The 24,132-nt window shown below is 39.0% G+C and overlaps 9 protein-coding genes across 9 annotated transcripts; 5 read left to right on the forward strand and 4 right to left on the reverse strand.

Moving 5' to 3' along the window:
- Positions 1 to 222: 222 nt before the first annotated feature.
- On the reverse strand, positions 223 to 1,049 carry L201_000131 (uncharacterized protein; the record flags this gene model as incomplete). Its single annotated transcript, XM_066215935.1, has 2 exons — positions 223 to 858; positions 1,026 to 1,049. The coding sequence occupies 2 exons, from the start codon at positions 1,047 to 1,049 to the stop codon at positions 223 to 225; spliced, it is 660 nt and encodes a 219-aa protein (XP_066072032.1).
- A 51-nt stretch (positions 1,050 to 1,100) lies between these two features.
- On the reverse strand, positions 1,101 to 3,255 carry L201_000132 (threonine synthase; the record flags this gene model as incomplete). The annotated part of the gene is made up of 6 exons (XM_066215936.1): positions 1,101 to 1,356; positions 1,470 to 1,579; positions 1,689 to 2,490; positions 2,625 to 3,014; positions 3,085 to 3,116; positions 3,190 to 3,255. 6 exons carry the CDS (start codon positions 3,253 to 3,255, stop codon positions 1,101 to 1,103), a joined length of 1,656 nt encoding a protein of 551 aa, XP_066072033.1.
- A 496-nt stretch (positions 3,256 to 3,751) lies between these two features.
- Positions 3,752 to 10,150, reverse strand: L201_000133 (uncharacterized protein; the record flags this gene model as incomplete). Its single annotated transcript, XM_066215937.1, has 8 exons — positions 3,752 to 4,451; positions 4,517 to 5,692; positions 5,762 to 8,183; positions 8,244 to 8,399; positions 8,450 to 9,478; positions 9,541 to 9,654; positions 9,732 to 9,830; positions 10,027 to 10,150. The coding sequence occupies 8 exons, from the start codon at positions 10,148 to 10,150 to the stop codon at positions 3,752 to 3,754; spliced, it is 5,820 nt and encodes a 1,939-aa protein (XP_066072034.1).
- A 773-nt stretch (positions 10,151 to 10,923) lies between these two features.
- On the forward strand, positions 10,924 to 11,799 carry L201_000134 (uncharacterized protein; the record flags this gene model as incomplete). Its single annotated transcript, XM_066215938.1, has 1 exon — positions 10,924 to 11,799. The coding sequence occupies one exon, from the start codon at positions 10,924 to 10,926 to the stop codon at positions 11,797 to 11,799; it is 876 nt and encodes a 291-aa protein (XP_066072035.1).
- Positions 11,800 to 12,048: 249 nt separating this feature from the next.
- Positions 12,049 to 13,830, forward strand: L201_000135 (uncharacterized protein; the record flags this gene model as incomplete). Its single annotated transcript, XM_066215939.1, has 2 exons — positions 12,049 to 12,057; positions 12,460 to 13,830. 2 exons carry the CDS (start codon positions 12,049 to 12,051, stop codon positions 13,828 to 13,830), a joined length of 1,380 nt encoding a protein of 459 aa, XP_066072036.1.
- A 545-nt stretch (positions 13,831 to 14,375) lies between these two features.
- On the forward strand, positions 14,376 to 16,248 carry L201_000136 (uncharacterized protein; the record flags this gene model as incomplete). Its single annotated transcript, XM_066215940.1, has 2 exons — positions 14,376 to 15,539; positions 15,610 to 16,248. The coding sequence occupies 2 exons, from the start codon at positions 14,376 to 14,378 to the stop codon at positions 16,246 to 16,248; spliced, it is 1,803 nt and encodes a 600-aa protein (XP_066072037.1).
- A 397-nt stretch (positions 16,249 to 16,645) lies between these two features.
- Positions 16,646 to 18,026, forward strand: L201_000137 (mRNA 3'-end-processing protein YTH1; the record flags this gene model as incomplete). The annotated part of the gene is made up of 5 exons (XM_066215941.1): positions 16,646 to 16,787; positions 16,879 to 17,326; positions 17,442 to 17,719; positions 17,786 to 17,841; positions 17,937 to 18,026. 5 exons carry the CDS (start codon positions 16,646 to 16,648, stop codon positions 18,024 to 18,026), a joined length of 1,014 nt encoding a protein of 337 aa, XP_066072038.1.
- A 341-nt stretch (positions 18,027 to 18,367) lies between these two features.
- On the reverse strand, positions 18,368 to 20,398 carry L201_000138 (ATP-dependent RNA helicase HAS1; the record flags this gene model as incomplete). The annotated part of the gene is made up of 5 exons (XM_066215942.1): positions 18,368 to 18,670; positions 18,762 to 19,082; positions 19,175 to 19,594; positions 19,660 to 19,859; positions 19,939 to 20,398. 5 exons carry the CDS (start codon positions 20,396 to 20,398, stop codon positions 18,368 to 18,370), a joined length of 1,704 nt encoding a protein of 567 aa, XP_066072039.1.
- Positions 20,399 to 21,736: 1,338 nt separating this feature from the next.
- On the forward strand, positions 21,737 to 24,016 carry L201_000139 (uncharacterized protein; the record flags this gene model as incomplete). Its single annotated transcript, XM_066215943.1, has 3 exons — positions 21,737 to 22,924; positions 22,979 to 23,500; positions 23,564 to 24,016. The coding sequence occupies 3 exons, from the start codon at positions 21,737 to 21,739 to the stop codon at positions 24,014 to 24,016; spliced, it is 2,163 nt and encodes a 720-aa protein (XP_066072040.1).
- Positions 24,017 to 24,132: the final 116 nt, after the last annotated feature.

Here is a 24,132-nt window from a genome sequence, read left to right on the forward strand (position 1 = left end):
ACGACAGCCTGGAAAGTGATTCTTCTAGCGATGATCAGGAAGATGAGATTGACGAGTTACTTGATGAGTGATAAATACTGCATTAATCGAATATGTAAAGTTTTTCAATCGATTCTAATCTTCTTCTTCACTTTGTGCGATTTCGTCCAGTTCTTCTTCGTTAAAAACACCTTTCAGCTCGTCGACTGCTTCAAGTACACCGACATTTTTGCGTCTCTCTTGTTAATCAAGTCTATTATGTAGGCCGACGATTCGCTTAAGATACCCTTTGATCTCTTTATTATGGTGATTGTCTAAGATCGCTAGATCTGATTTATGTTTTTGTTCCGATTCAGTTAGCTTTCCTTGGGTTTCTTCCAATTCTACTTGAAGTTTCATAATTTCTTCCGTCTTGTTCTCCTCTTGACTACTTTCATTTTCTGATGTTCTCTTCTGTTTGCTCAACTCGATGATCAGCTCCCTATTCTTCGTTGCTAATTTATCGTTTTCTGCCCTCAATCTCCTAGCTGATTCTCTTGAAACTTTCGCATCATTTTCAGCTGATTGACGAGCTTTACGATCCTCATCTCTCTTCTCTCGTAGATATTCATTTTCACGTTCAAGTTCTGAATATCTAAGTTTTAGGGAATGCAATTGTTGTTGAGCTTGTTGAGCTTTATAATTGGAATAAAGAGTTGATTGTCCTAAAGATGATATTGTTGAATCAAGATTTGCTGTAGAGTGTCTTATATTGGATTTCCTCTTATTAAAATGAGTCGAAGATGATCTAGAGGAAAGGGAGGAAGGTGATAAAGGTCTTTTTGGTGGGTTTTTCGATGATGGTCGAGTGAAACCCTTGTCGAAGTAACCTATCTTGTTCTATAATATCAGTGTTTCCCGCTCGCAAAAAGAAGAGGTTGACTGAGTGAGAGAGGAAAGAACGAATGAAAGGAAGATATCGAAAAGGGATAATTGCGGACGGAATAAGCAGAGTCAGTTCAAATGGAGGGATAAGTATAGGGACGATTGATGATCTGTGCATTTACGCTTTGGAGATCCGCAAGATGCATAGTGTATTGTTGATTATGACAGATAAGCTAGATAGGAAAAAGGCTCCTTCCTTAGATTGAGCCTTTACCTTCGCCTGGAACTACTTTTTCACCTTTTTTAACCTTTTCAATTAAATCTCTTACACCTTGTTCACCTTTAACTTTATGTACCCTCTTTTCCAATTGTTCTAATTTTTTCAATTCTTCAGGTAATACAGTATCTCTAAAATTAAATTCTGGGAATTGTTTAGAATTTAATGCTAATTCTACTGCTGAAGAGAATTTAGCTGGATGTGCGGTAGATAATGTGACCCAGTATGAGTTTGGTCTATAAATCAAAGATTATGAATATTAGCGAATAAGGTCGAGCTAGAGAGACTTCTATATGGGCATCTAGGGATGGAACAGGTTTATGCGAATGGAAGACAAAGCTATACTTACGATCTCTTTTGTGATCTTTCTGTGGCTGCTAAACCAACAGCTGTATGAGGATCAACAACGTATGGACCGTACTTCTCAAGTTTGTAGTATTTTCTGATCTCTTCGAGTGTCTGTAGGTAGGATATTTGGGTCAGCATATATACCGATAATGCAAGCTATTTCGTTCCATCAAGCAGCGTTGATATACTCGATGATAAGGGAGACCACCGTCCCACTTACTTGTTGATCTGAAACTCTTTCTGACCAGAAATCATTACCAGCGGCTTGTTTGATTTTTTCACCTAAATCAACTTTACCATTCTTTTTCAATTCTGTCATCCAACCATTTAATTTTTCTTGAGCTTTTGATCTATCTTGTTCTTGATTACCTGAAGGTGAATCTAAAGTATCTAAAGCTAAGAAATAAAGTAATCTTTCGAAATTTGATGACAATAAAATATCCATTGCTGGTGAGTGTGTTGATTTTACTGCTGAACTAGCTTGTTGACCATCTGAAGAACCATTAACTAAAGCAGTTTCATTACTTTGACCTTTTTGAGTTTGAGGTACTTCTTCAGATTCATATTTACCTGTTCGGAAAAATCTTTCTAAAATATCATTTTCATTTGTAGCTACAACTAAATGTTTCATTGGTAATCCTAATTTCTTAGCAAACCATCCAGCTAAAATATCACCAAAGTTACCTGTAGGTACACTAAATTGAATATCACCTGATTCTCTTGCTTCTTTGGGTAACTGGAAATAAGCTGAAAAGTAATATACAATTTGTGCTAAGATTCTAGCCCAGTTGATTGAATTGATAGCACCTAGTCTATGTTTTGAGTTGAATTCTTTATCGGAGAACAATGTTTTTACGATTGATTGACATGTGTCGAAATCTGAATCTTGGACTGCAACACAGTATACATTCTCATCTTCAACTGTGGCCATTTGTGCTTCTTGGATAGGTGATATTCTGCCGTCTGGATATAAGATGAAGATGGTTACTGATGGTTTTGATCTGAGACCGTAGATGGCGGCGCTGTGTGGGATACGCAATACCAAAGATTAGTCTCATAGGATTGACAAGAAGTACATAGCGATGAATGGTGATATTGCCCGTAAGATTCTGCTCTAGCGAATCTGAGCTACATGAGTAAAGATGCAATGACTTACGATCCAGTGTCACCGGAAGTAGCACCGACGACGGTTAATTCTTCTCTTTCTTCTTTACCATCTTTTTCCAATTGTGAATTTCTTCTTTCTAAGAAAAATCTAAATAATTCACCTAAGAATTGTAAAGCTACATCTTTGAAAGCCCATGTAGGACCATGCCATAATTCTAATACGAATTCTTTTTCACCAGTTTGTCTTAATGGTGTTGTTTTTTCATGTCTAAATGTTGAATATGATGTATTTATAATTTGCTTCAAATCATTTTCAGATATGTTTGATTGTGGTATGAATAATGATAAGATTTCAAATGATAATTCTGGGAATGAAAGATTAGACCATTTGGTTTGCCAATCTGATGGTAATTCCGGTATATGTGTTGGAATGTATAAACTGTTACAAAAACGTCAGCTCCTTATACTGTACTGGACCATATTACCAGTATAAGCCAAAGGAAACTCACCCTCCATTAGGTGCTAATCCAGTTAAGACAGCCTGTCAATCCGTCAAGATGATATCAGCTTCTTTCGATGATAATTCGGCTTCCGCACGTTTATCTTCAACTTACATCTTCAAAAGATAAAGTCTCACTTCCACCTCTAGTTGAGAAATATCTCATTTCAGGTTGTGACATTTTGCTTGTTTGTTTGTTCTGATTACTCAGTTGGTTTAGCCGAGATGCAAGCAGGTAGGAGCTGTTTTGTAGGAAGCAAGATATATATAGATATCAGATCAAGTTGTCAATGTTATTCCCCAATATCAGACGTTATCCTTAAGCGTCGGCTTTTTTTTTCCAATAATCATTTCGTAGATCTCACTTTTATCGCGTATCCGGTGAATCCGAGTCAATAAGAGTATAATTACGTAATACATCATTTGACTATCACATTAGATGCATATTCATTATTTATTCTGTTACTGTATCTCTTCTTTCTTGTTCTACTTAATCAAAACCTATGGAAAGTGTATAAATGCTATGGAATGGTATAAATTTCATGAAAATTATGGAAAGGAATGCTATATAATGTGTGCTGGTACACCCAAATAGTTGATTTTACTGACAACCCACAAAGACATAAGTTATGGGATAAATACTGGAATTGAAAATGATGTTGAACACTATATTTAATCTAAGCAACCAAAGGTAATTCATCTAGACTTTTATTAAATTTCTCAAAAGCAGATTCTTGAAGTAGGTTCAACTTATCTTCATCAACTAAATAAGAGTTATTATTGTTGTTCGTACTATTTGATAGATAACCTGAATTCTGGAGCAATGAAGAAATTTGATATAGGGGTGATAACATTTCACTTAAACTTGCAACTTTTTGTATATCTTGTTCTTGACCAACAAATAAAGAGGGTAAAAGTTGTAGTGTTTTAGGTAAAGCTTTCGAATATTCTTGTAATGAGTTTAATTCTCTTGGATCAGGATTTCCCCCAGCTTTCAAAACGTTTGATAATGATTTTGTCACGTTATCATTTGAAGTTAGTTCAATCCAATCTAAGAATAATTTACCACCATATTCCCAATTGTCAACACCTTTTCCTTGTAATTCAAAGCATAATCTCTTTAACAATACTTTATCGTCTCTTAATATAGCCTCGGGTGCTAATTTCTCAATTAAAATTTTATGTGCTTTGTCGAATAATTTAGCTTTGATTAAAGCGTGGTATTCTCCCCATGCATCACCTGATGAAGACAATGATGCTGCTCGAGATTCATGTATCCATTCGATTGGTATCATGAGTGTTTGCGTCAAGAATTGCTCATCCTCTAGAGTTGGATCAGGATGTCGAAATAGTAAAGTTCGAAGTGCTTTTTCACGTCTAAAATTATTCAATTGAGTGTCAGCTATGTCGTGATCACCTCGAGTTCATATAAGGTAGCTTACCCTTCAGGAGTTTCTAGATGTAACAAAACAAAAGCCGCTTTTGTCCATTCACCATTCACTTCTAATTGATTTGCATAACCTTGAGTCAATTGGTCTGCAGAAGCAGAATAACCACTATCATCTTCTCTATCTTCGAAATCTCTTTTTTCCAGCACTTTTGATAAAAGCAAGTATAAATGCCAGGATAATCTGACGTCATATGGTGAAGGTGAAGTATCTCTTGATCCGAGGACTTGATCTAAAGAAATAGTTATATCTGAATAAAGTTTGATAAGATTATAAAGGATATCTGTAGGTTCATAAGATGAATTCCATTTTCTTATCGATTTTATAGCGTTCTCAAGGTAAACAGGTAATGGTTTTGAAGGTGGACAACTTGATTTTAAAGATTCGGAATGTGTGGAAACGAGATCACTTATTGAATCTTCAAATCTATTTCCATACCACATTTGTAAACCTAATGCTCTTTTCCAATCTAAACCTTCAGCAATCAAAACATCAGGACATCCATCAGATCCTTTTGATGAATCTCCAGGTGAAATATCAGTTATTCCAGCTAATAAAGCATATAATTTTCTATATCCTTTAGCGATTAATGGATTAGCTTTATATTTTGACCAATCTTCTAATTGTTTCATCAATTCTTCTCTGAAAATTTCTTCACTTCCAGCTTGAGATATCAAAGTAGCAAGTCTCATGTCACCGTCGTCTAATGCAGATTGAACAGCTCTTTCAACTTGATGACCACTCAAATAGGTGAAGACTTTAGCAGGTCGATCTTCTCCATTTTTGATCAAATCTGAATCTACAGTAGGTGAAACAGCATCTTCCAACCATTTTGACAAGGCTAATTTTCTTCGAATTGATGCTATACGTTCCACTAATTCTTCAGGCGAATCACTTGGAAGCCTGAGATCGAGCTCATCAAAGAGCGCGACTCCTAATCTGAATACACTAGCTTCATGTGAACGATCGCCAGCATCGAAGCGAGATGCAAAGTCGCGGAACCTTATAGCACTATCGATAGCGGCGTATGGTACGCCATCAAGAGTTTCGACTAGGGTATGCTCAAGATGAAGAGATAGGAGTCGCTGGGCTTTCGAATTTTCTGTTTTAGCATCTCCAGCGAGAATTTCCACTTTCTCAATATGGATTACAGCATTGACTTCAGGTGTACTGCAATTATAACAATCAGCATATTGCTCACATACATTAACAGATGAAGAACTCTTTTACTGTACCTACATTTTAGTAGAGGGTGCACATATTTTACCCAAATGTACTAATTCACCATTTGGACCCCATGAACATCTGAATGATCTACCTAATGCTAAACCAGCATCTGATCTTATTCCTTCTTGACCTTGTGCAATACTTTCTGATTCAGTTACACGTGTATATTTTCTAGGTTGTCTAAGTCTAGGCGGGCTAATATCTTTTAATTGTTGTTGAGATTCACCGCCGAAAGAGGTACGCTTGATGGCCCTTTCATCAAGCGATTGAATTTCCTCTCCGGCTTCACCAAAAAACGAATCTTTATTTCTCTGCTTTAAATCTCTTTTTTTACTTCCATTCAGATTCAAGGCAGCTGACTTGGTCTGATGGTTTGCGGAAAAGAAGGATGATTGCATCTCTCTCAATTTCTTCATACCTTCAACACCGACTTTAGTCTTTATAGGTTGATCCCATGCAGATGCTGGATTTGAGGGTATAGACGAATTCAATTCTTCTTCTTCGTGATCCATATCAAAGGTATCATCTTCCTCGTCATCTAGGTACGAGTCTTCTTCATCGACATCGAGACCTGAATCATGTCCACCTTCAGAAGAATCCCTTAAACCTTTGGTAGGTGGAAACATATCATCATCTTCATCTTCGTCTTCATCGGATTCCGGAGTTCTTGAAGGTGATCTATCATTGGTAGGTCTGTTCTTGATAGATTTTTTAGGTTGCGTTTCGGCTTCAACATCTTCATCACTATCATCATCTATACCATATCTACTAAAGTGTTCAACTTTGAAAGTCCAAGTACCGTCATCGGTATAGCTGACGAATTCGGTATTTGGAATATTCTTAACTCTTTTCAAGAATCTAGTGTATCTAGGATCGGATGAATCTCGAATAGGTTCTTTGGTAGCTTTGTCATGAGCATATACATTTTCTAAAGTGATTCTAGCTGGAACGTTGAGACCTTGACCTTGAGGAGCTTTGGCAGGGTAATCATCAGGATAAACTGATAATTCTGATTGATCGAAAACGATGATAGTGCCAAGAAGATCATCAAGTGGAGCAAGGGTGAGGTCAACAGGCTCTAAGAAGGTTACTTCGCCGAAACCACGTCTACCAGCAGTAAAGTTAGGAAGCTCAGATAATTCTTGTTTACTGAGTTGTCGTAATTTCTCCATTTTAGGTTTGCACCAGTACTCTCCCTTTTTGGGGGCTTTTTCGGTACCAGAAACTCGAAGAGAAGAAGATTCAGCAAGAGATGCGTTACGACGAAGTGGTGAATCGGTATTGTCGTTTCGGGAGATTCCGTTGGAAGCAGGTGGATTAAAGAATAGAGTTGCTGGACTACCGGGAGCGATAGCACCTCTTTCAGGCGTAGGTTGAGCGAGACTTCCAGTTGAACTTCTGAGAGCTGATTTACCGAGAATAGACTCAAGTTGATCACCGCTTCCATTAGCACTAAGTACTTTAGGAGTGACAGTTAACTTCTTAATACTTGGTCGTGGGACGAAAGCGTTGGGCGTAAGGGCAGTATCAGTTAAGCCCTTGTATCTATCAGGTGCGGCTGGTGAGTTGAGTATGCTGGATCGTCCTGGTGAATTGACAGATCCAAGAGGAGTATTTGACCGAGCGGGACTTTGAGCTCCGGTAAGAGGAGAAGCGAAACCCCTGAGCTTGTTGACTTTGCCTTTGGTGCTAGGAGTAAGTCGGTAAGAAGAAGCGGTAAGAGGTGGAAGGGCGGGCTTTTTAGATTGTGAGCCATATTCAAGCTTTTGACCAGTGTATTGGAAGAGCTGGTTGTTGCCGTAAGGGTTTTGATCGATAGAAGCTGTAAGAGAAGGTTGTTGTTGTTGCTGCTGAGGCTGTTGAGCAGTGAATTGACCAAGACCTCCGAATAAACTGCCACCGAGGTTGGATTGTTGAGCAGGTTGTGCAGTTGTACTACCGAAAAGTCCAGTAGAAGCAGGTTGTGATTGACCAAGGTTACCAAATAATCCACCAGTTGTACCGGTTTGAGCAGGTTGTTGTTGTTGATTCTGTTGACCGAAGAGACCAGTACCACCTCCGAACAAGCCTCCTGCTGGCTTAGCAAGCGAGTTGTTTTGCTGCTGATTCTGTTGACCTAAAGTGTTATTGGTACTTCCGAAAAGGCCCCCCGAGGTATTGGTAGCACCGAAAAGCCCTCCAGTTTGACCAGTCTGCTGAGCGGGTTGGGTTTGACCAAAGAGTCCACCAGTCGATGGAGCTGTAGTAGCAGGCTTTGCACCGAACAGACCACCACTTGTAGAAGTACTTCCAAATAAGCCACCAGTAGCCGGCTGTTGGTTGTTCTGTTGTTGAGCAGGTTGACCAAATAGCGAAGTACCTGGAGTAGATGTAGCATTTGTACTACCGAATAACCCTCCACTAGCAGGTTGCGTTGTTGAGGATTGACCGAAACCTGAAAAGTAAAAGTTAGTCTAAGGAAATGACGTGTGCTGCATCCTTCATTTACACTCACCACCAAAGCTGGTAGTCGGAGCAGCAGGAGTTGTGGTACTTCCAAAGAGACCTCCAGCAGGTTTAGGAGCTCCAAAGCCTCCTGCAGCTGGTTGCTGTTGATTGGTTTGGCCAAAAAGTCCACCTGTACTTTGTTGAGGTTGAGTAGTAGCACCTCCTACGACATTATGTGAGCTGAAATTTCTCCAGATATTGTTTGCGACTTACCAAAACCACCTCCACCGAATAAACCTCCAGAAGCGGGTTGTTGCTGTTGTTGGTTTTGTTGAGTTTGCCCAAATCCACCAAATCCAGTTGATCCAGCTTGTCCAGTTTGTCCAAAGGTACTAGTACCTGTTGTTGTACCAGTTGAGCCAAATCCACCGGTGGTCCCTGCACCGAATGCAGGTTTAGCTTGTCCAAATCCTCCAAAAGTACTTGTTCCAGCTTGTTGGCCTTGTTGTTGTTGATTAGCTTGACCAAATACGTTCGAGGTTTGACCGAATAAACCTCCACTAGTAGTACCTGGATTTTGTGCAGGTTGACCAAATAACCCTCCAGTTGTACCAGTTGTACTTTGGCCTCCGAAAGGAGATTGATTCTGTTGTTGTGGTTGCGATTGACCGAACAAACCTCCTGAATTAGCTGGTTGTGTCGATCCAAATGTAGAACCAGTAGAACCAAAGGTTGATCCTGTACTACCAAATAATCCACCAGCTGGTTTAGCACCAAACGTTGAGGTTTGCTGTTGTTGAGGTTGACCAAATCCTGTTGAAGCGGGTTGACCGAATCCACCTGTTGAAGCACCAAACGTATTGGCAGGTTGTTGACTGGCTTCTTTTCTGTTCTGCTGATAATCTAAAGCTCGCAATTCTTCCCATGATACACCTCGATAAGGCATCATACCGGTGATTGAATGGAACAAGTGGGGTGGACCTTCTTTACCCATTGTGGTCGATGAAGGGTCACCTTGCCATGTTGGGAAATATGCTGGAGAAGCTGTACCTTGAGCAGGAGGTGGAGGAGGAGGAGCATCTGCACGATAAGTTTGCAGCTCATTTGGTCCTTTTAATACATCTTGACCGCCTGGAGCGGCGCCGAACGTTGTAGCTGGTTTCGCACCAAATAACCCAGATGTAGCTCCAGAACCAAAAGTTGAGGTAGTAGCTGGTTTGGCACCAAACAAGCCACCAGAAGTTGCACCAGTTGAACCAAATCCAGTAGTACCACTTGAGCCTCCAAACAAACCACCGCCAGCTATGAGATAGAGTATGAGCTTTCCTTCAAGATATACTTGCGACAACGAGGGATTCACTTACTGTTCTGTTGTTGTGGTTGACCAAACGTTGATCCACTTGCTCCAAATGTAGGCCTTGAAGCTCCAAACGCATTACTTTGCTGCTGATTTTGTTGAGGTTGAGCACCGAAACCGCCTGAAAGGGAGAATGTGATTAGCTTGAATTCCTTGACATGGTACAATTTTTCTAATGACTCGAAATAATATACTAACCGAATGTAGATGTACCGGTAGATCCTCCTCCAAACAGACCACCACCTGTATTTTGTTGAGCCGGTTGACCAAATCCACCTGTACTAGTCTGTCCGAAACCTAAGATGGGACGCATAATGTCAGTTCACGTAGGTTTAGACGTGAAGTAAACCAAAACTCCATCCAAAGTATGATGGAGAGAAAGAACACCGATGGAGTCCATTCAATATCCCAGTCCTAGGTCAAGATGACCAACTGGATGTATACTTTTTCGCAGAACGAGCTATAACGTTACACAATAAACCTTTCAACTCACCTCCAGTATTTTGTTGTTGTTGACCAAATCCTCCTCCTCCGCCGCCGAATAAACCACCTCCCTGTTGTTGTTGATTTTGTTGTTGATTATTAGTTTGACCCCATGATGAAGTACCTCCAAACATCTTATCGAAATTCTATGATTCTATGTTAATTTCTGAACTAAAGCATCAAATCTGTTCTTTCTTCAATGATCTCTGCTTCCGTCTTTCAGCTGATCGAAGATCCGATTTATTACGAGTGTATTTAGAGGTGAGCACTGATATCAATCGAGCTGAAGTCGAGAGAGTAAGCTATAAGATGAGATGACGATGTTCTAGACACAATCTTCGAGGAATAAGGTGGATTAGGAGGATGGATATTTTATGAAATAATGATCATGTCCTTGACAGGAAGAAGTAACTCAAGTTATTAGTTGCTTAGCTCAAGATACCCAAAACGCGTGGTTGAGGTCAGACTGCATACACGGCGTTATCGGAGTTACATCTATAAGGTCTCTACACCATAGAACGGAAAATGACTATGTGGCGGTCGTTCGCGTATGATTTTCTTTGATTTGATCAGATAACAAAGATGAATGCGGAAAATCTTATAAATGTTCGCTTCTGTTTCACCTCTTGCCTTGATTATAACATGACCATAAACGTCTGTGCGATCAGAAATGAAACGCCAAAACAGACAACCGAGCGTCTGTTTATACACTTGATATCAGTGAGATTTCGCGGCCAAAGCTTGCTCATATAGAAAGCGAAAACTGAGTGTCTGTTATTCGGGAATCTGTCAACTCTGCTTACTGACGTTGAAATCTTGTGGATATCGTACCAATATAACGATGTCATGATCCAAAATTAGTTGATATAAGGCAAAGAACCTTCTGCTAACATCAGATCCCCTCAAAATGCCTTCTTCAGCACTTCCATCCTATTATATCCCACCCCCTCACATCACTTCATCATCACAATCATCAAGATCAACCTCTTCGACATTACCCAAAAGACCAAGTATATTTGACAATGTAGTTGTAGATTTGTTATCAGCCATCGGAAACACCACGACACATACAGAAACTGCATCATTTCGTTCACGATCAAGTGGTAATCCACCTAAAGTACCTCCAAAAATGGCATTACTGGGAGTTGATGGAGAATTACATAAACTGAAACATTCAATCAGTGAAAGAAATTTGATTGATTCACGAAGATCAACTAAAGATCTAAAAGCTATAGATAGATTAATGGAAAATCATAGAAAAGAATTAAAAGAAATTCAAAAAATCAAAAAAGAATTAGAAGAAGAGAGAAGAACAAGGCAAAGATTAGAAATTGAGAAAGAAGAGATGAGGTCCAAATATGAAAATAGATTAGAAGAGACTCAAAAAGCAAATAAAAAAGCATTAAAAATATTGATGAATCTACAAAAACAAGAATTTTTGAAATGGTCTAAAGATTTAAGGGGACATTTACCAGAAATCGAAGTTGGTATAAAGAAACGTATAAATAATTGGGAAAAATCAGCTAGATCAAATGATAATCCCCATAAAGAACATAAGGGCGAAACTCGCCGTTATACTACCCCTCAACAAGGAATACAGGTACAGGAAGAAGATAAACACGTAGAAATGATAGAACGAAGTAGTTCGCCTGAATCGGATACAGCAACAACACAGAAATTGCAAAAACCCTTAAGAAGAAAACCAAGTAAAAATGGTAGAGAAAAAGGTGCAAGGTTTAACAGGATGTCACCTATAATAGAGAAGCATCCATACGCAAGATGACACGGGTAGTGAAAAAGGTAAGATTCCCGATACTCACTGTATAGCTATCAGGAATAGTAAGCTGATTATACAAGGTTACAATTCCTACGCAGATGTATCAGTCTACCTCCTACTTTCCTCTACTATAACAACAATCTATAATTCAACATCGCTGTACTACATGCATATAGATACCTCTTTCACTTGCTATCGTGATGCGTCATATATTCCGGTTAATCTTGCTCAAGCATCACAAGTATTACCCTGATTATGGGATGGGTAAGTAACCGCTAACAGTGCTACCACTAACTGACTAGTACGCGACTTGATTTTTCTCATGTTCGCAAATGTCGACTAAACAAACTGAATCCGACTTGCAGTTATCAACCCAAGTCCGTCTCAACTCCACGTACCCTTATAAGACACTAAGATACACCATCTTTCCAAAAAAAGTTCGACTACATCAATGCTCAGGCTTTCCGAGGTCCAATTGAAAACGGGGACTGAAAACCAACAGCATCATGACGATATACAGGAGTTGGATGCCAAAACGTTCTTTGAGTCGTTGATCAATGATCCTATACTGAATAAAAGCCAGCGACACAACACCGATGTTTCATCTAAACAGCCAAAAAGCTCAAACTCATCTACACCTTCGACATCAATCCCCCCATCCTTCAGCCGCTAAATGAACTTCCACATAATCATGATCGATCTGATAGGCCATTGGAGTCCAGTACTAAAGATACACAAGCTGGATCAAAAAAAAGACCATCATCCCATTTGGACAATGATGGAAATGATAACGGTCAAAAGAACAAACGACAATTTGTTAACAAGCAGATCTCAAATCCTCAGTCTAGACCTTCACATCGCCGTACCGCTTCACAGCCGTATGACACTTCAAACCCTCAACAACGGCATGATACGCAGGATTCGTACCCCAGACCAGACTTCCTCACTCCTCACAACCCATCAACGCATCCTCAACAACCTGCTAAGTCATACTCAACATATCATCTTCAGCAAGCAAGTGTGGATTATTCTCATGGTCCTTCTTTTCCTGTACCTCCTCCACATAATTACCCAGCACGACCCGAACAATCATCACCTACAAATCATATACAACCACATCACACGACGCAACCGACCCATCATCCACCAACAACTTCGCCATTCCGTCATTCCACAGATACAGATTCAGCTCTGAAATCAGCTTTAGAGACCTCAGACATATTACGGAAGTCACTTGCAAATGCAGAAACTGAATATATGAATGTTGTTACTGAACTGAATAAGGAGAAGGAGTCGAACTATATTCTTAGACAGAGACTCGACAGTCAGAAAGACAACGGTCGCGATGAATCGTTGGGGGATCAGCTAGCTGGAGCGAGCGAAAACTATAGAAAATCCCGAGAAAAATACCAAAAAACTAAGGAATCGTTGCGTATAGCACGTGAGCATAATAAGAGCTTGAATTTCCAGTTATTAGAAAGTAGGGACCAGCACAGCTTTTTGAACACATCTTACAATAATCTCAAGAGAGAACATGATGCAATGGAAAGGTTGAATAAATTACACAAAGCGCCTACATTTCAAGAGCTTAAGTTCATGCAGGCCAGAGACGAAGCTGTACAGAAAGGGATTAGAAGATTAAATAGGCAACTCACTACGCTACAAAATGAAAGCTATCGACTTCAGTTTGAGAAGGATGAAGCGGAAGAAGCAAATGAAACATTAAAACAAAAAATATCAGATCAAGAATCAAGAATAAAAAAGCAGAAACTTTATGCGGAAGAAATGTCAAGTAAAATCAAACAATTGGAATCATCTTCACGTAAAGACGAAGAACGACGTGACATATTGATGGATAAATGGAAACAACTCTATGAGAGTAGGGTAAAAGCAAAGGCGAAATTGAGAGATAAAGACGAACTAATCAAATCACTAAAACTCAGATTGGATACTTTGGAAAGAGAGAATCAAGTGGATGTAAAACCCAACATAACCCACCAGACTCAAGCTAATGTTGTCAAGCTGGAGCGAAGTTAGTCAATCAGTACAGGATGTCGCAGACAATCCGAAGCATAAATTTGAGCTTCGATGTTGAGGGCTTGGATCAAGTACTCGTAGCAAGCTTTAAGAGAGTCGATGCATTGGGTTTTTAGAAGTATATACATCAACCGACTACCAGCATCTAGCAAATCACCAAATCACGCGATCCGGTCATTGGGCGGTTTCTTCATCCGAAGCTGGCCTCTTGACGTTTCTGTAACCGACCAAAAAAACGACCAAACCTAAACCCAACCAACCCATCTCGAAGTACCAAGACCACATTTTATTGAGAATGCTGAATCAGCCACATCCACGTGGGTGATGATAGGTCAACGTTTTAGCGGTGATGGCCGAGATACAAGTGTACTAGTACATTAATATTATCATCTTAATGATGATACAAGAAGCTATTTATGCGGTATAGAATATCGTCTCTTAAACGTTGATGTATGAGATGATGCTATATGAGATTGAGCATGAACAGTCATATCAACAGGAACGATCACAACACTTCAAGCTGTGCGTGAAGGATCAAATGCAAGATGCTAGGGTACTACTCCCTATCTCGTCGTAGATCATCTCAAAAAGATCCACCTAGTCCAAGTTTACCATTATATTCATCATCACTAAATGAACCTAGATCACCTCCGTCACCTAAACAACTCACGATACCCACGTCACCTTCAGCTGAAAAGCAACTCACAAGCGATGATTTAGGATCACCCTTCAGTATAACAAACCCGATATATCCATTTCAACCTGATCATCATTCTTCCTCATCTCAGCATAGTCGAAACCATTATGATACTACAACAAGATCGATAACCAGTTTACCTACCTTAAGTGAAGATAGTATACACAATCAAAAGGATAGAAATAGAGATAGAGATGATATACTTAACAGTGTCGGATCAAATGCACCTCTGCTAGCTAGAGATTTCGGTATGTCAGGTGCATCAAGGCAAATATACAATAACAACAACAAAACAAAAAGTAAATCAAGGGAACATGCAAACGAAATAGAAGAAGAAGATCGAAATGGTATACAAAGTATAACAAGTGACTCTTTCGATTTATTACCTGGAGATGATAGCTCTTTACCTAAATCAGCTATTGATTTACCATCACAAAGAGAAAGGACATTATCTAAGAATTCTTCCAATATATTCGATGATCCAACTTTAATACCACCAAAATCAATACACGATGAATACGTTTCTAAACATATTCAACCTATTACTCTTGACAACTCAGAAAGGGATAAACCACCCTTACAAACTAGACCATCATTGAATAGATCAACTTCAGCACCTGGACATCCGTCTCAATCCAAAAACACCACTTCACCTCCATCAAATAATACAGGTTTATTACCTTCTGCCGTTGTAATACCTTCTTCAGGTTCACCCGTGAATGATCCAATTTCATCGAACGAACATAATAAACAACCTATATATGAGATATATAATGCTAATTTATCAACAGAGGGTTTAGACATGAGTAAAAAGTTAAGAAATTACCTGGAAGTGGTTTTAAAAGGTCAAGATCAAGTTGGTAAGATGCATTTAAATTTAGAAGGTATAGGTATGGGTGAAAAGGGTATCTGGCAAGTAGGTGATAAAGATGAAAATCACGAAAGTAATATAGAAGAATCAAAGAATAAAATTGAAGAAAGGCAGAAAGGTGTTGAAGACATAATGCAAACTGTAAGTTATTAGATCTAGAAACCATTTTCACTTTAGTCTTGTCGTTTACTTGATTTTCTTCGTCATCTAGCTTGGAGATATATCAGACACTTTGAGAAATTATCATCAATTAGGTACACCTAAACTTGTATTTTCAAGACAACAATCCAATACGAAAGGAACAGGTAAAGCACCTCGTACACCCACAACGACTAATACGAGTAATTTAGGTAGAGCAACAACTATATCAGGTAGTCCACCTTCTCCAGAAATCAGTAAGAACGGTAATCAAAGACAACGAGCACCTACTTTGATGAGATCTAATACTGCCGTAGGAGATTTATCACCAAATTCCATCAAAACCGATAAACTGAGACCTAGATCACCATTAATGAAATCCTTTACTAAATTTACAAGTTCAAGTGATGATGATGAGCAACATCATCAAAGTCAACCAAAGAAAATATCAGATTCACCTGAACAAGATATCAACGAACCAAGTATACCTTTCCCATATAAACCTTCCAAGAAATTACCATATTTAGATATGGATAAACTGGAAAATGGAAATACAAAAAACCATAATCATGCTTCTGAAAATGAGAATGATCATCATAGTAGTCATCATCATTGGTTTGGACAAGGGAATAGTCCAGATAACAAGAGCGGAAAGAGGGAGAGGAAGATTACTGATAGTCCAGTAGAAATGAATTTCAGTTCAAGGTGGTAAAAAATATTTAGGTTTGGCTTGATGTGATTACAGCCTTTTGTATAGTACATATTTGATGATGTCCTTCGTTGTAGGTTTCTTTCATATTGTTGTAATCTGTATAGCATAGTGCATAACCAAGATCTTGCACTGTTATTAACAGTCCGAAAACATGCTACAGTTACTAAAACTAAGGTTAATAATGTTCACTCGTTTGGTGGGAGATTTGATTCCGCTTAGTCAGCAAAGAAAGAAGTCAGCTTAACCGGAATCTTCGGCTCAGAAGAGTTTATGCTCTTGAAATAGTAACAAATTAATCATTGTGCTTTATTCCTTTCTTTCTGCTTGTCAATCTAGAATACAAACAAATAACTCAAGGTCTGATTTCAGTACCTTCAACAGCTTTTGATTTCGCAAAATGGCTGCTGCCGCTAGTTCATCAACACCATTAGATCCTCATTTAGGTAGAGCAGCAGATTTCGTTAGACCTGACTTTCATCAAGTCAATTTAGATATTGAAGGTTACTTGAAAGCTGAAAAGCGATATAAACTTGATTCAGGTGAGTGAATGACCTTGTAATCCTATTTCCATGGGCTTGAAGTAGCTCATATATACTGACTGTTTTGATTACTTATCCGTTATGGAAATAGATTCGCAGATATGTCCATTATCATTAACTCCTTTAGGATGTCCTTTACCTATATCACAATGTCCATATAGACATACAGACCCTTCACCATCAAATTTCTCTCTAGGTCCAATATTACCTAAACATCCAAGAGAACGTGAAAAAAAATTAACTGTATGTAAACATTATTTAAGAAATTTATGTAAAATGGGTGACAACTGTGAATATACACATGATTGGAATTTAAGAACAATGCCAATTTGTATAATGTTTTTAAAACAAGGTAAATGTGAATTAGGTGGTGAATGTTTATATTTTCATAAAAGAGATAGAAGAGTTGAATGTCCAGATTATAATAGAGGTTTCTGTTTATTAGGACCAGAATGTCCAAGAAAACATATAAGAAAAAAATTATGTCAAGCTTATCAATCTGGGTTTTGTCCTGATGGTCCAAAATGTAAATTAGTTCAGTAAGTTTAGTCTTATCTGCTCTGTATAACAAGCCGGACCTGTCCTCTTCATTGTCTTTTCTTCACCATAATTGTATAATCGGTTTGGCTAACGAGATTTCACTTTATCAAACAGCCCAGCAGCAGATAGACCTAAACCTGAAGAATATATCAATCCTATACCACCTGATCCTAAACAGTTTACTGGACCACCCCCACAATTACCTGCAGGATACGGTAGATGGAGAGAATATAAATATGATCCTAATGCTGTTGTGATACCTGCTCCAGCATGGGTTGAAGGTGGTTCTTTGAGTGGTTGGAGAGCAGGTGGATTTTTATCTTCAAATGCAAGAAGGAATGATAGAAATGATAATAGAGATCATCATGATAGAGATAGTGGTCCAAGTGGCAGTAGTTATAATAGTCGTTCCTCGAGAGGTGGTGGTGGCGGTCGTGATAACAATAACGATGATGGAGGTGGTGGTGAAAAGAAAGGTGGTTGGGTGAAAGATTTATCTACTGTTCTATGCTTCGTAAGTACAGAACAACCACATTCTCCCCCTTAATCCCTATAATCGAAGGATCATATTCGCTAACATTATTCTTTTTTATTTTTTAATCAATACAGAGATGTAATACATATGGTCATTTCGCAAACACTTGTCCTAATCAAGCTGTTCCAGGTGATCGAGGTGGATTGAAAAGGGAGAGGGAATGATTAGGTCACTCAGTAGATATTTTGTTTGAATCGTTACATGTTATAGAAGTTCCTATCGTTACAATTCATAACGACCATGTACAAAATGTTGTATTTTCTAGATGTTAATTCCGTCATAGTCAAAACACTTTTCAAGCAATGCTGTTTAATCTGGCAGCCGAATCGCACCCTATGAAAATTGTATTTGCTGACAATGAATGACATAATATAATGTCGCATCTCCAATATAGATGAAAATAATTGAATGCATTAAGCGCTATGAATATCGTACATACTACAAACTATCTAGACTAGTCAATCACCTACCAAGCACAGACCAATGATAATAAACTTGTTCAAGACTAGTTGAATTTACCTTTCTTTTGATTATGTCTATTTCTATAATAAGCTTTTTTAGGTAAAGCACCTTCATCTTCAGAATCATCTTCTTCATTTCGTTCCTTTTTAGCTTTTGCAGTACCGATTGAAATATTGACTTTTGGTGGTACGGAAAATCCAAATGCTTTACCAACTTTAGCTAAATCTAATTTGTTAACATCGAATATTTTCTTTAATGAGTAAGATGCATATGATTGTAAATATGATCTATATCCATCTCTTGCTGATGTATTTAAATAATGATTTTTGGAGATCAAGTTTTCGAGCTACAATATAATGGAAATAGAAACGGTTTTCGTTAGTTTTGTCTTCTTCCTAACTTTGTATGAGTTGAGTGATTGATTCATCCCAACTTACCTGCTTTTGTACATCTGTGATTTTCTTTTGTGGGAATTGATATTCATTTAGAGGAACTTTAGCGACTTTTAAGAATCTTAAAAAACCTAATTCTGAAGGTAATAAGAATAATAAAGATTTTCCAGTTTTACCTGCTCTTGCAGTTCTACCAACTCTATGAATATAATCTCTTGGATCATCAGGTGGATCAAATTGAATTATCCAATCAACTTTAGGTATATCTAATCCCCTCGCTGCGACATCTGTACATAATAATATACCTGAAGGTGCATTACAAAATTCAAAGAATGTGTTTGTTCTCTTTTGTTGTTTTTGTTTTCCCTATCAAAATGTGATTTCGAATATTAGCATTATCCCAAAAAACACAATATGACGAAAATTGATATAGCTAAGTAGGGCAAAAGATAACTCACGTGTAAATCTAATACAGGAACATCAATATAATTTAATAATTCAGCATGATAATTAACTGAATTACATGATGAAAAAAAGACGATGACTTTTTTCTTTAAATTTTTTCTTAAGAATGTGAAAAGTAACATGAATCTTTTATCTGATTCACAAACGACATAACCTTGTTCTAACATATCAACAGTTGAAGCTTGTTTTTCTTCATCAACATTAATATATAATGGACCAGTTTTTAATGAAATTCTAGCTAAATCTGTAACTTTTGTAGTTTGTGTAGCAGAAAATAACATTGATTGACGATTTTCTGAAGGTAATAATTTTATAATTTGTTTCATTTCTTCTTCAAATCCAATTTCTAAAATTCTATCAGCTTCATCAATTACTAATGCTTTTAAATTTTTGAAAACGAATCCTTTTGTATTCTACAAAAAACGATAATTCTCATCAGCTTTAATTCCCATCAATATTTTTCACATAATATACTCACTTGTAAATGATCTAATAATCTACCTGGTGTAGCAACAATTAAATTTACACCTTTTACCAATTTATCAGCTTCAGCTTTTCTATTGGCTCCTCCCATTAATACACCAAATGTTTGTGAATGACCTTGCATAAGTTCTTTAGCTACTCCGAAAATTTGAAGTGCGAGTTCTCTTGTTGGTGAAATGATGATTACACCGGTACCTAGTAGAATTTGGAAAGCAATGAATTAGTTACCATACGTAGAAAAGACGACTATCGATAACATAGAAAAGCAACTTACCATTAACAGGTTTAAATCTCAATGTACTTAATAATTCTACACTAGGTACTAAAAAAGCCATAGTTTTACCTGAACCTGTTCTTGCTGCACCTAAAACATCTTTACCTGCTAATAAAGGTGGTATAGTTCTAGCTTGAACTTCAGTCATAGTTTCAAACCCAATTCTTTGAATTGCATTCATCGTTGGATTTGATAAATTTAATGTTGAAAATGGTACTCTTTTATATGGTTCTCCATCAGGTACATTTCTTGCTCCATCTATACCACCTGTAGAAGAAGGTGTATCCAAAGTAACTTTTGATGAAGTTGCTTCTGCCATCGATGCATCTGCATCTGTCACAGGTTCAGAGATCTCTACATCATCTGTCGTTGGAGTGATTGTTGAAGTGACCTTGGAAGGTCTTTTTCGTTTTTTGGTTTGTTTGAGACTATCGTCTCGAGGTGAAGCTACAGCTGACATTGTTGCTTATCAAACGCTGGAGGATGGTATGTCGATACAGATAGACTCTACCAGCAATTATGCAAGATAGTCTTCAAAATATTTCACCTGTATGCATTTGAATGTTCACAATAATAGCCCATGGCCACCTTGAAACCTTTATCGCAAAATAAATAATTAAATCATCAACTTTTATGGGATAAAATTATAAAAATACAATCAATAAATATTCAGGTGACCCACTTAATTTTACGATATTCACCAAATTCCAGAGTGCAGAGTGAAATTTTGGTTTCCCCCTTTTCCCCTCCCCTTGTCTCGTTCAACTTTTATCTTTCTGCTTCTACTTCTTTACTTTCTCTTCTTTCACTTTATCTTTATTAACATTGCATAAATCACCAATATCAAGTCTCGCAAGTCGAGCACCACATTGTAAGTCTCTTGACTCTTTACTCCCAATCTATCCACATCGGGCTCTCTACTCTATCCATTCGTCCCCGTTTCCCTCCCTTACTACGATGACTTCGTGTTCAATTTTCAAACTAGAGTCTGTTAGGCGAAATGCCCAAGACCCATAAACGCACAACTCTGATATCTTTCTTTTGCATCTCTTTCAGTCTCATTGCATCTTGTGCGATATGCTGACCATGCGATAGATAATTCATAGTTAGGGTCGAGAGCTTCGCGCTATCCCCTTTATACAGTAAAATTTTCAGTAGAGTGAGTATTTCTATTCTTACATATCTAATTGTCCTGTACCGCAAATCTGCCGTATATACCTATCGTCACCCAATCTTGTCTGCATTTTTTGCCCTCTTTCACTAAATGATGTCCCATATGGGAATTACCGCCTGAGCACGCCCGTCGACCTGCCTGTAGCGATACAGGTGGGAAAACGGGTAATATGCTGTCAAAACATGGCTGTTTTATTTTTACTGATTCATTAAACCCTTTGTCATTTGTCGCTGTTGCCTGGTGTATATACAATAAGGGTGGTTGGCTGATTGAATGAATTTCTTCCCTTCAGGTAAATAGAAAAATTGCTCGACTCCAAAGTCTGCTTCGATACAACCATTATATAATAAAGTAAGTTGCTTTTCTACATTTGTTGGAACATCGCCATTCCGGTTTTGCGCTTGCTTCTTCCCTCTCATCCTACCTGTCCATCGCACATTCCATAAATGATGATCACACACGACGGTCTTCTTACATATAAAAAAACTGGTGTAAAGGCCCGAAACCCATTTTTCCGGGCACCCAATCTGACTCATAATAACACCTTATCCATCTCTACTATTGCTTGTCATATAGGGATTGATTTGCTGACAACCATCTGCGATTGTCACAGCCTTGATCGCTATGGCTCGTCCACGTCAGCCTGTCGCTGGTCCATCGAGACCAAAGCACTCGCAACAACCAGTCGCTCAATTCCCCCCTCCTTCTTCATCTGTCTCCGCCTTCAACCCTTCACGAACGCTCTTTGCTCTCGCTTCACCTGTGCTCGGCTCAGCTGACAAGGTGCAAGTATGGGATGTAGCGACCGATCGAGTCATATCTGAATGGGAAGTTTCTGGTGCAAGTAAAGCCATTACTGTTACCTGGACGAGCATACCTTCCGATGCTGCAAGTAAGAAGAAGAAACGTCGGAAGTCTGGTCCTCCTGAAGCTGGCGACGAAGAGGTCGTCTTGATCACCTCATCTAAAGGTCAATTGGCAGTCTTCGCACCCCATAAAGGCGAAATAATACGCACCATCGAACTGCCTCAACCTGCCACTGCCGCCTGGTCGGATGAAAATGGCATTGCCTTTACGACCTCCTCGTCTATTTTGGTGCTATCGCCGGATGCCTCCAATATATCTCATACATTCCCCTTACCGTCGTCCTCCTCATCTCCTTCAGCCATCTCCATACTGCCGTCATCTTCCCCCGAAACTTTACATGTGCTTATAGGTACAATTGCAGTACTGGTATTACATCTCGATCTTGCTTCTTCAAAAATAACATATACATCCGCACCCCTTCCTGCTTCTACTACATCAGTCAGTTCTATACTGCCTCTCCCTACAACCGAGCAAGGTTCATCCTTCTTGGTGGTATCCGAAGATGATCGAACAATATCGCAATACACCATAGTTTCCCCTCAAACCGCACCTAAACTGTCATATCGATACTCTTCACCCACTTTATCTTCTGCTCATTCTCTCTCCACATCATCGACACTTCTTTCAGTATTACATGAATCTGGTGAAATATCTTTGTTCCACTTACCTGGCGACTTAGACTTTGCTCGTCCGAAATCTGATTCCCGACCAAGTACCGTAAAATTGGTCGAGGGTAAAGATGAACGAACCGCAAGATTAGCTCGAGTGTCTTTCGCGGCTGATATCAACGGAGCTGCTGGAGCTTTATTGTGTGGTCGTATGACCGGTGGTGGCCGAGTCAAATGGCATCGAGCGGTCTTTGAATTACCTGAAGGTGGACTTAAACAGTCAACTGTTGTCAAATGTGACGCACAAGACTTGGTCGGGGCTGCTGGATCTTCAACAGTAAGTCAAGTTTGTCTGTTGCTCACCTGATCACAAGTTGACTTTTCACTTCAGACTTTACCCATACAGCGGTTCACTGCACCTCATAATGTCACCGAAGCACCTCATGCTGATACCGATGAAACAACATCAAAACTTCCAACCGACGTCGATATGGCCGATCTCTCCCTGGGCGAACGGATGCTCGCTGTCAACGACGGTTCTGCTCCAGCAGCTACCGACAGTGACGCGCCAGCTATTAAGGCCAAAGCTACTGCTGAAGCCGCTTTCGATGGTCCAGTCAATGCCGCCTCACTCACTCGAGTCTTAGTCCAAGCTTTACACACGTCAGATCCAGCTCTTCTCACCTTATGTCTCTCTCACCGAAACCCTACTTTGATTCGAAATACCATCCGAAAGATGCCCGCCCAACTTGCTTTACCCTTGCTCAAAGCATGTGTTGAACGATTAGGTCAAGGTAAATCCGCCAACAAACGAGGTGGTGGTCGAGGTTCAGTACAAAACGAACAGCAAGGTCGAGGTACCGTCGAATGGGTAAAAGGTGTATTGGTTGAAAGAGGAGCTCTCCTCATGACAGTGAGTTTTTTTAAGCTTACGCTCTTGACCCTGATTACCGAGCTAAATTATCTTTTGCGTTAGATGCCATCCTTACCGTTACACCTTGCTACCCTATCCAAGTTGTTGCAAACCCGATTGGAAACCTACCAACCTCTCTCCACTTTATCCGGTCGATTAGACTTGGCTCTCGCTCAGATTCAAATGCGTCGACTGGCAGCTGAAGCAGCTTCTCAGTCGACCCTCAATGGTGGTCAAAAAGGCGGAGAGGGTCAACTATATATCGAAGGTGAAAGCGATGATGAGGATGTTGTGCCTATCGAAGTCGGTGAAGACGGTGCAATCGAAGATGTTAACATGTTAGCTGGTTCTGATGACTCTTCTGAAGATGATTCCGACGATGAATCGGAGGACGAAGATGATGGTGACAGTGAAGATGATGGAGATGTATTAGATTCGGATGATGAGGATGGTCTGCTTGATCTAGAAGCTGAAGAAAGTGATGAAGAGGAAGATGAGGATAGTGACGATGAATAGTTGTATCATAAATACATATACATGTAATCTTACATACATCATTGCATATATAACATTTAAATCATCAAGTGAATGATATGTAATCTATCTTGTTACATCTGTTATATTCATGAAGC

This window comes from Kwoniella dendrophila, chromosome 1, assembly GCF_036810415.1.
Source record: "Kwoniella dendrophila CBS 6074 chromosome 1, complete sequence".
In the NCBI taxonomy this organism is placed as follows: Eukaryota; Fungi; Basidiomycota; class Tremellomycetes; order Tremellales; family Cryptococcaceae; genus Kwoniella; species Kwoniella dendrophila.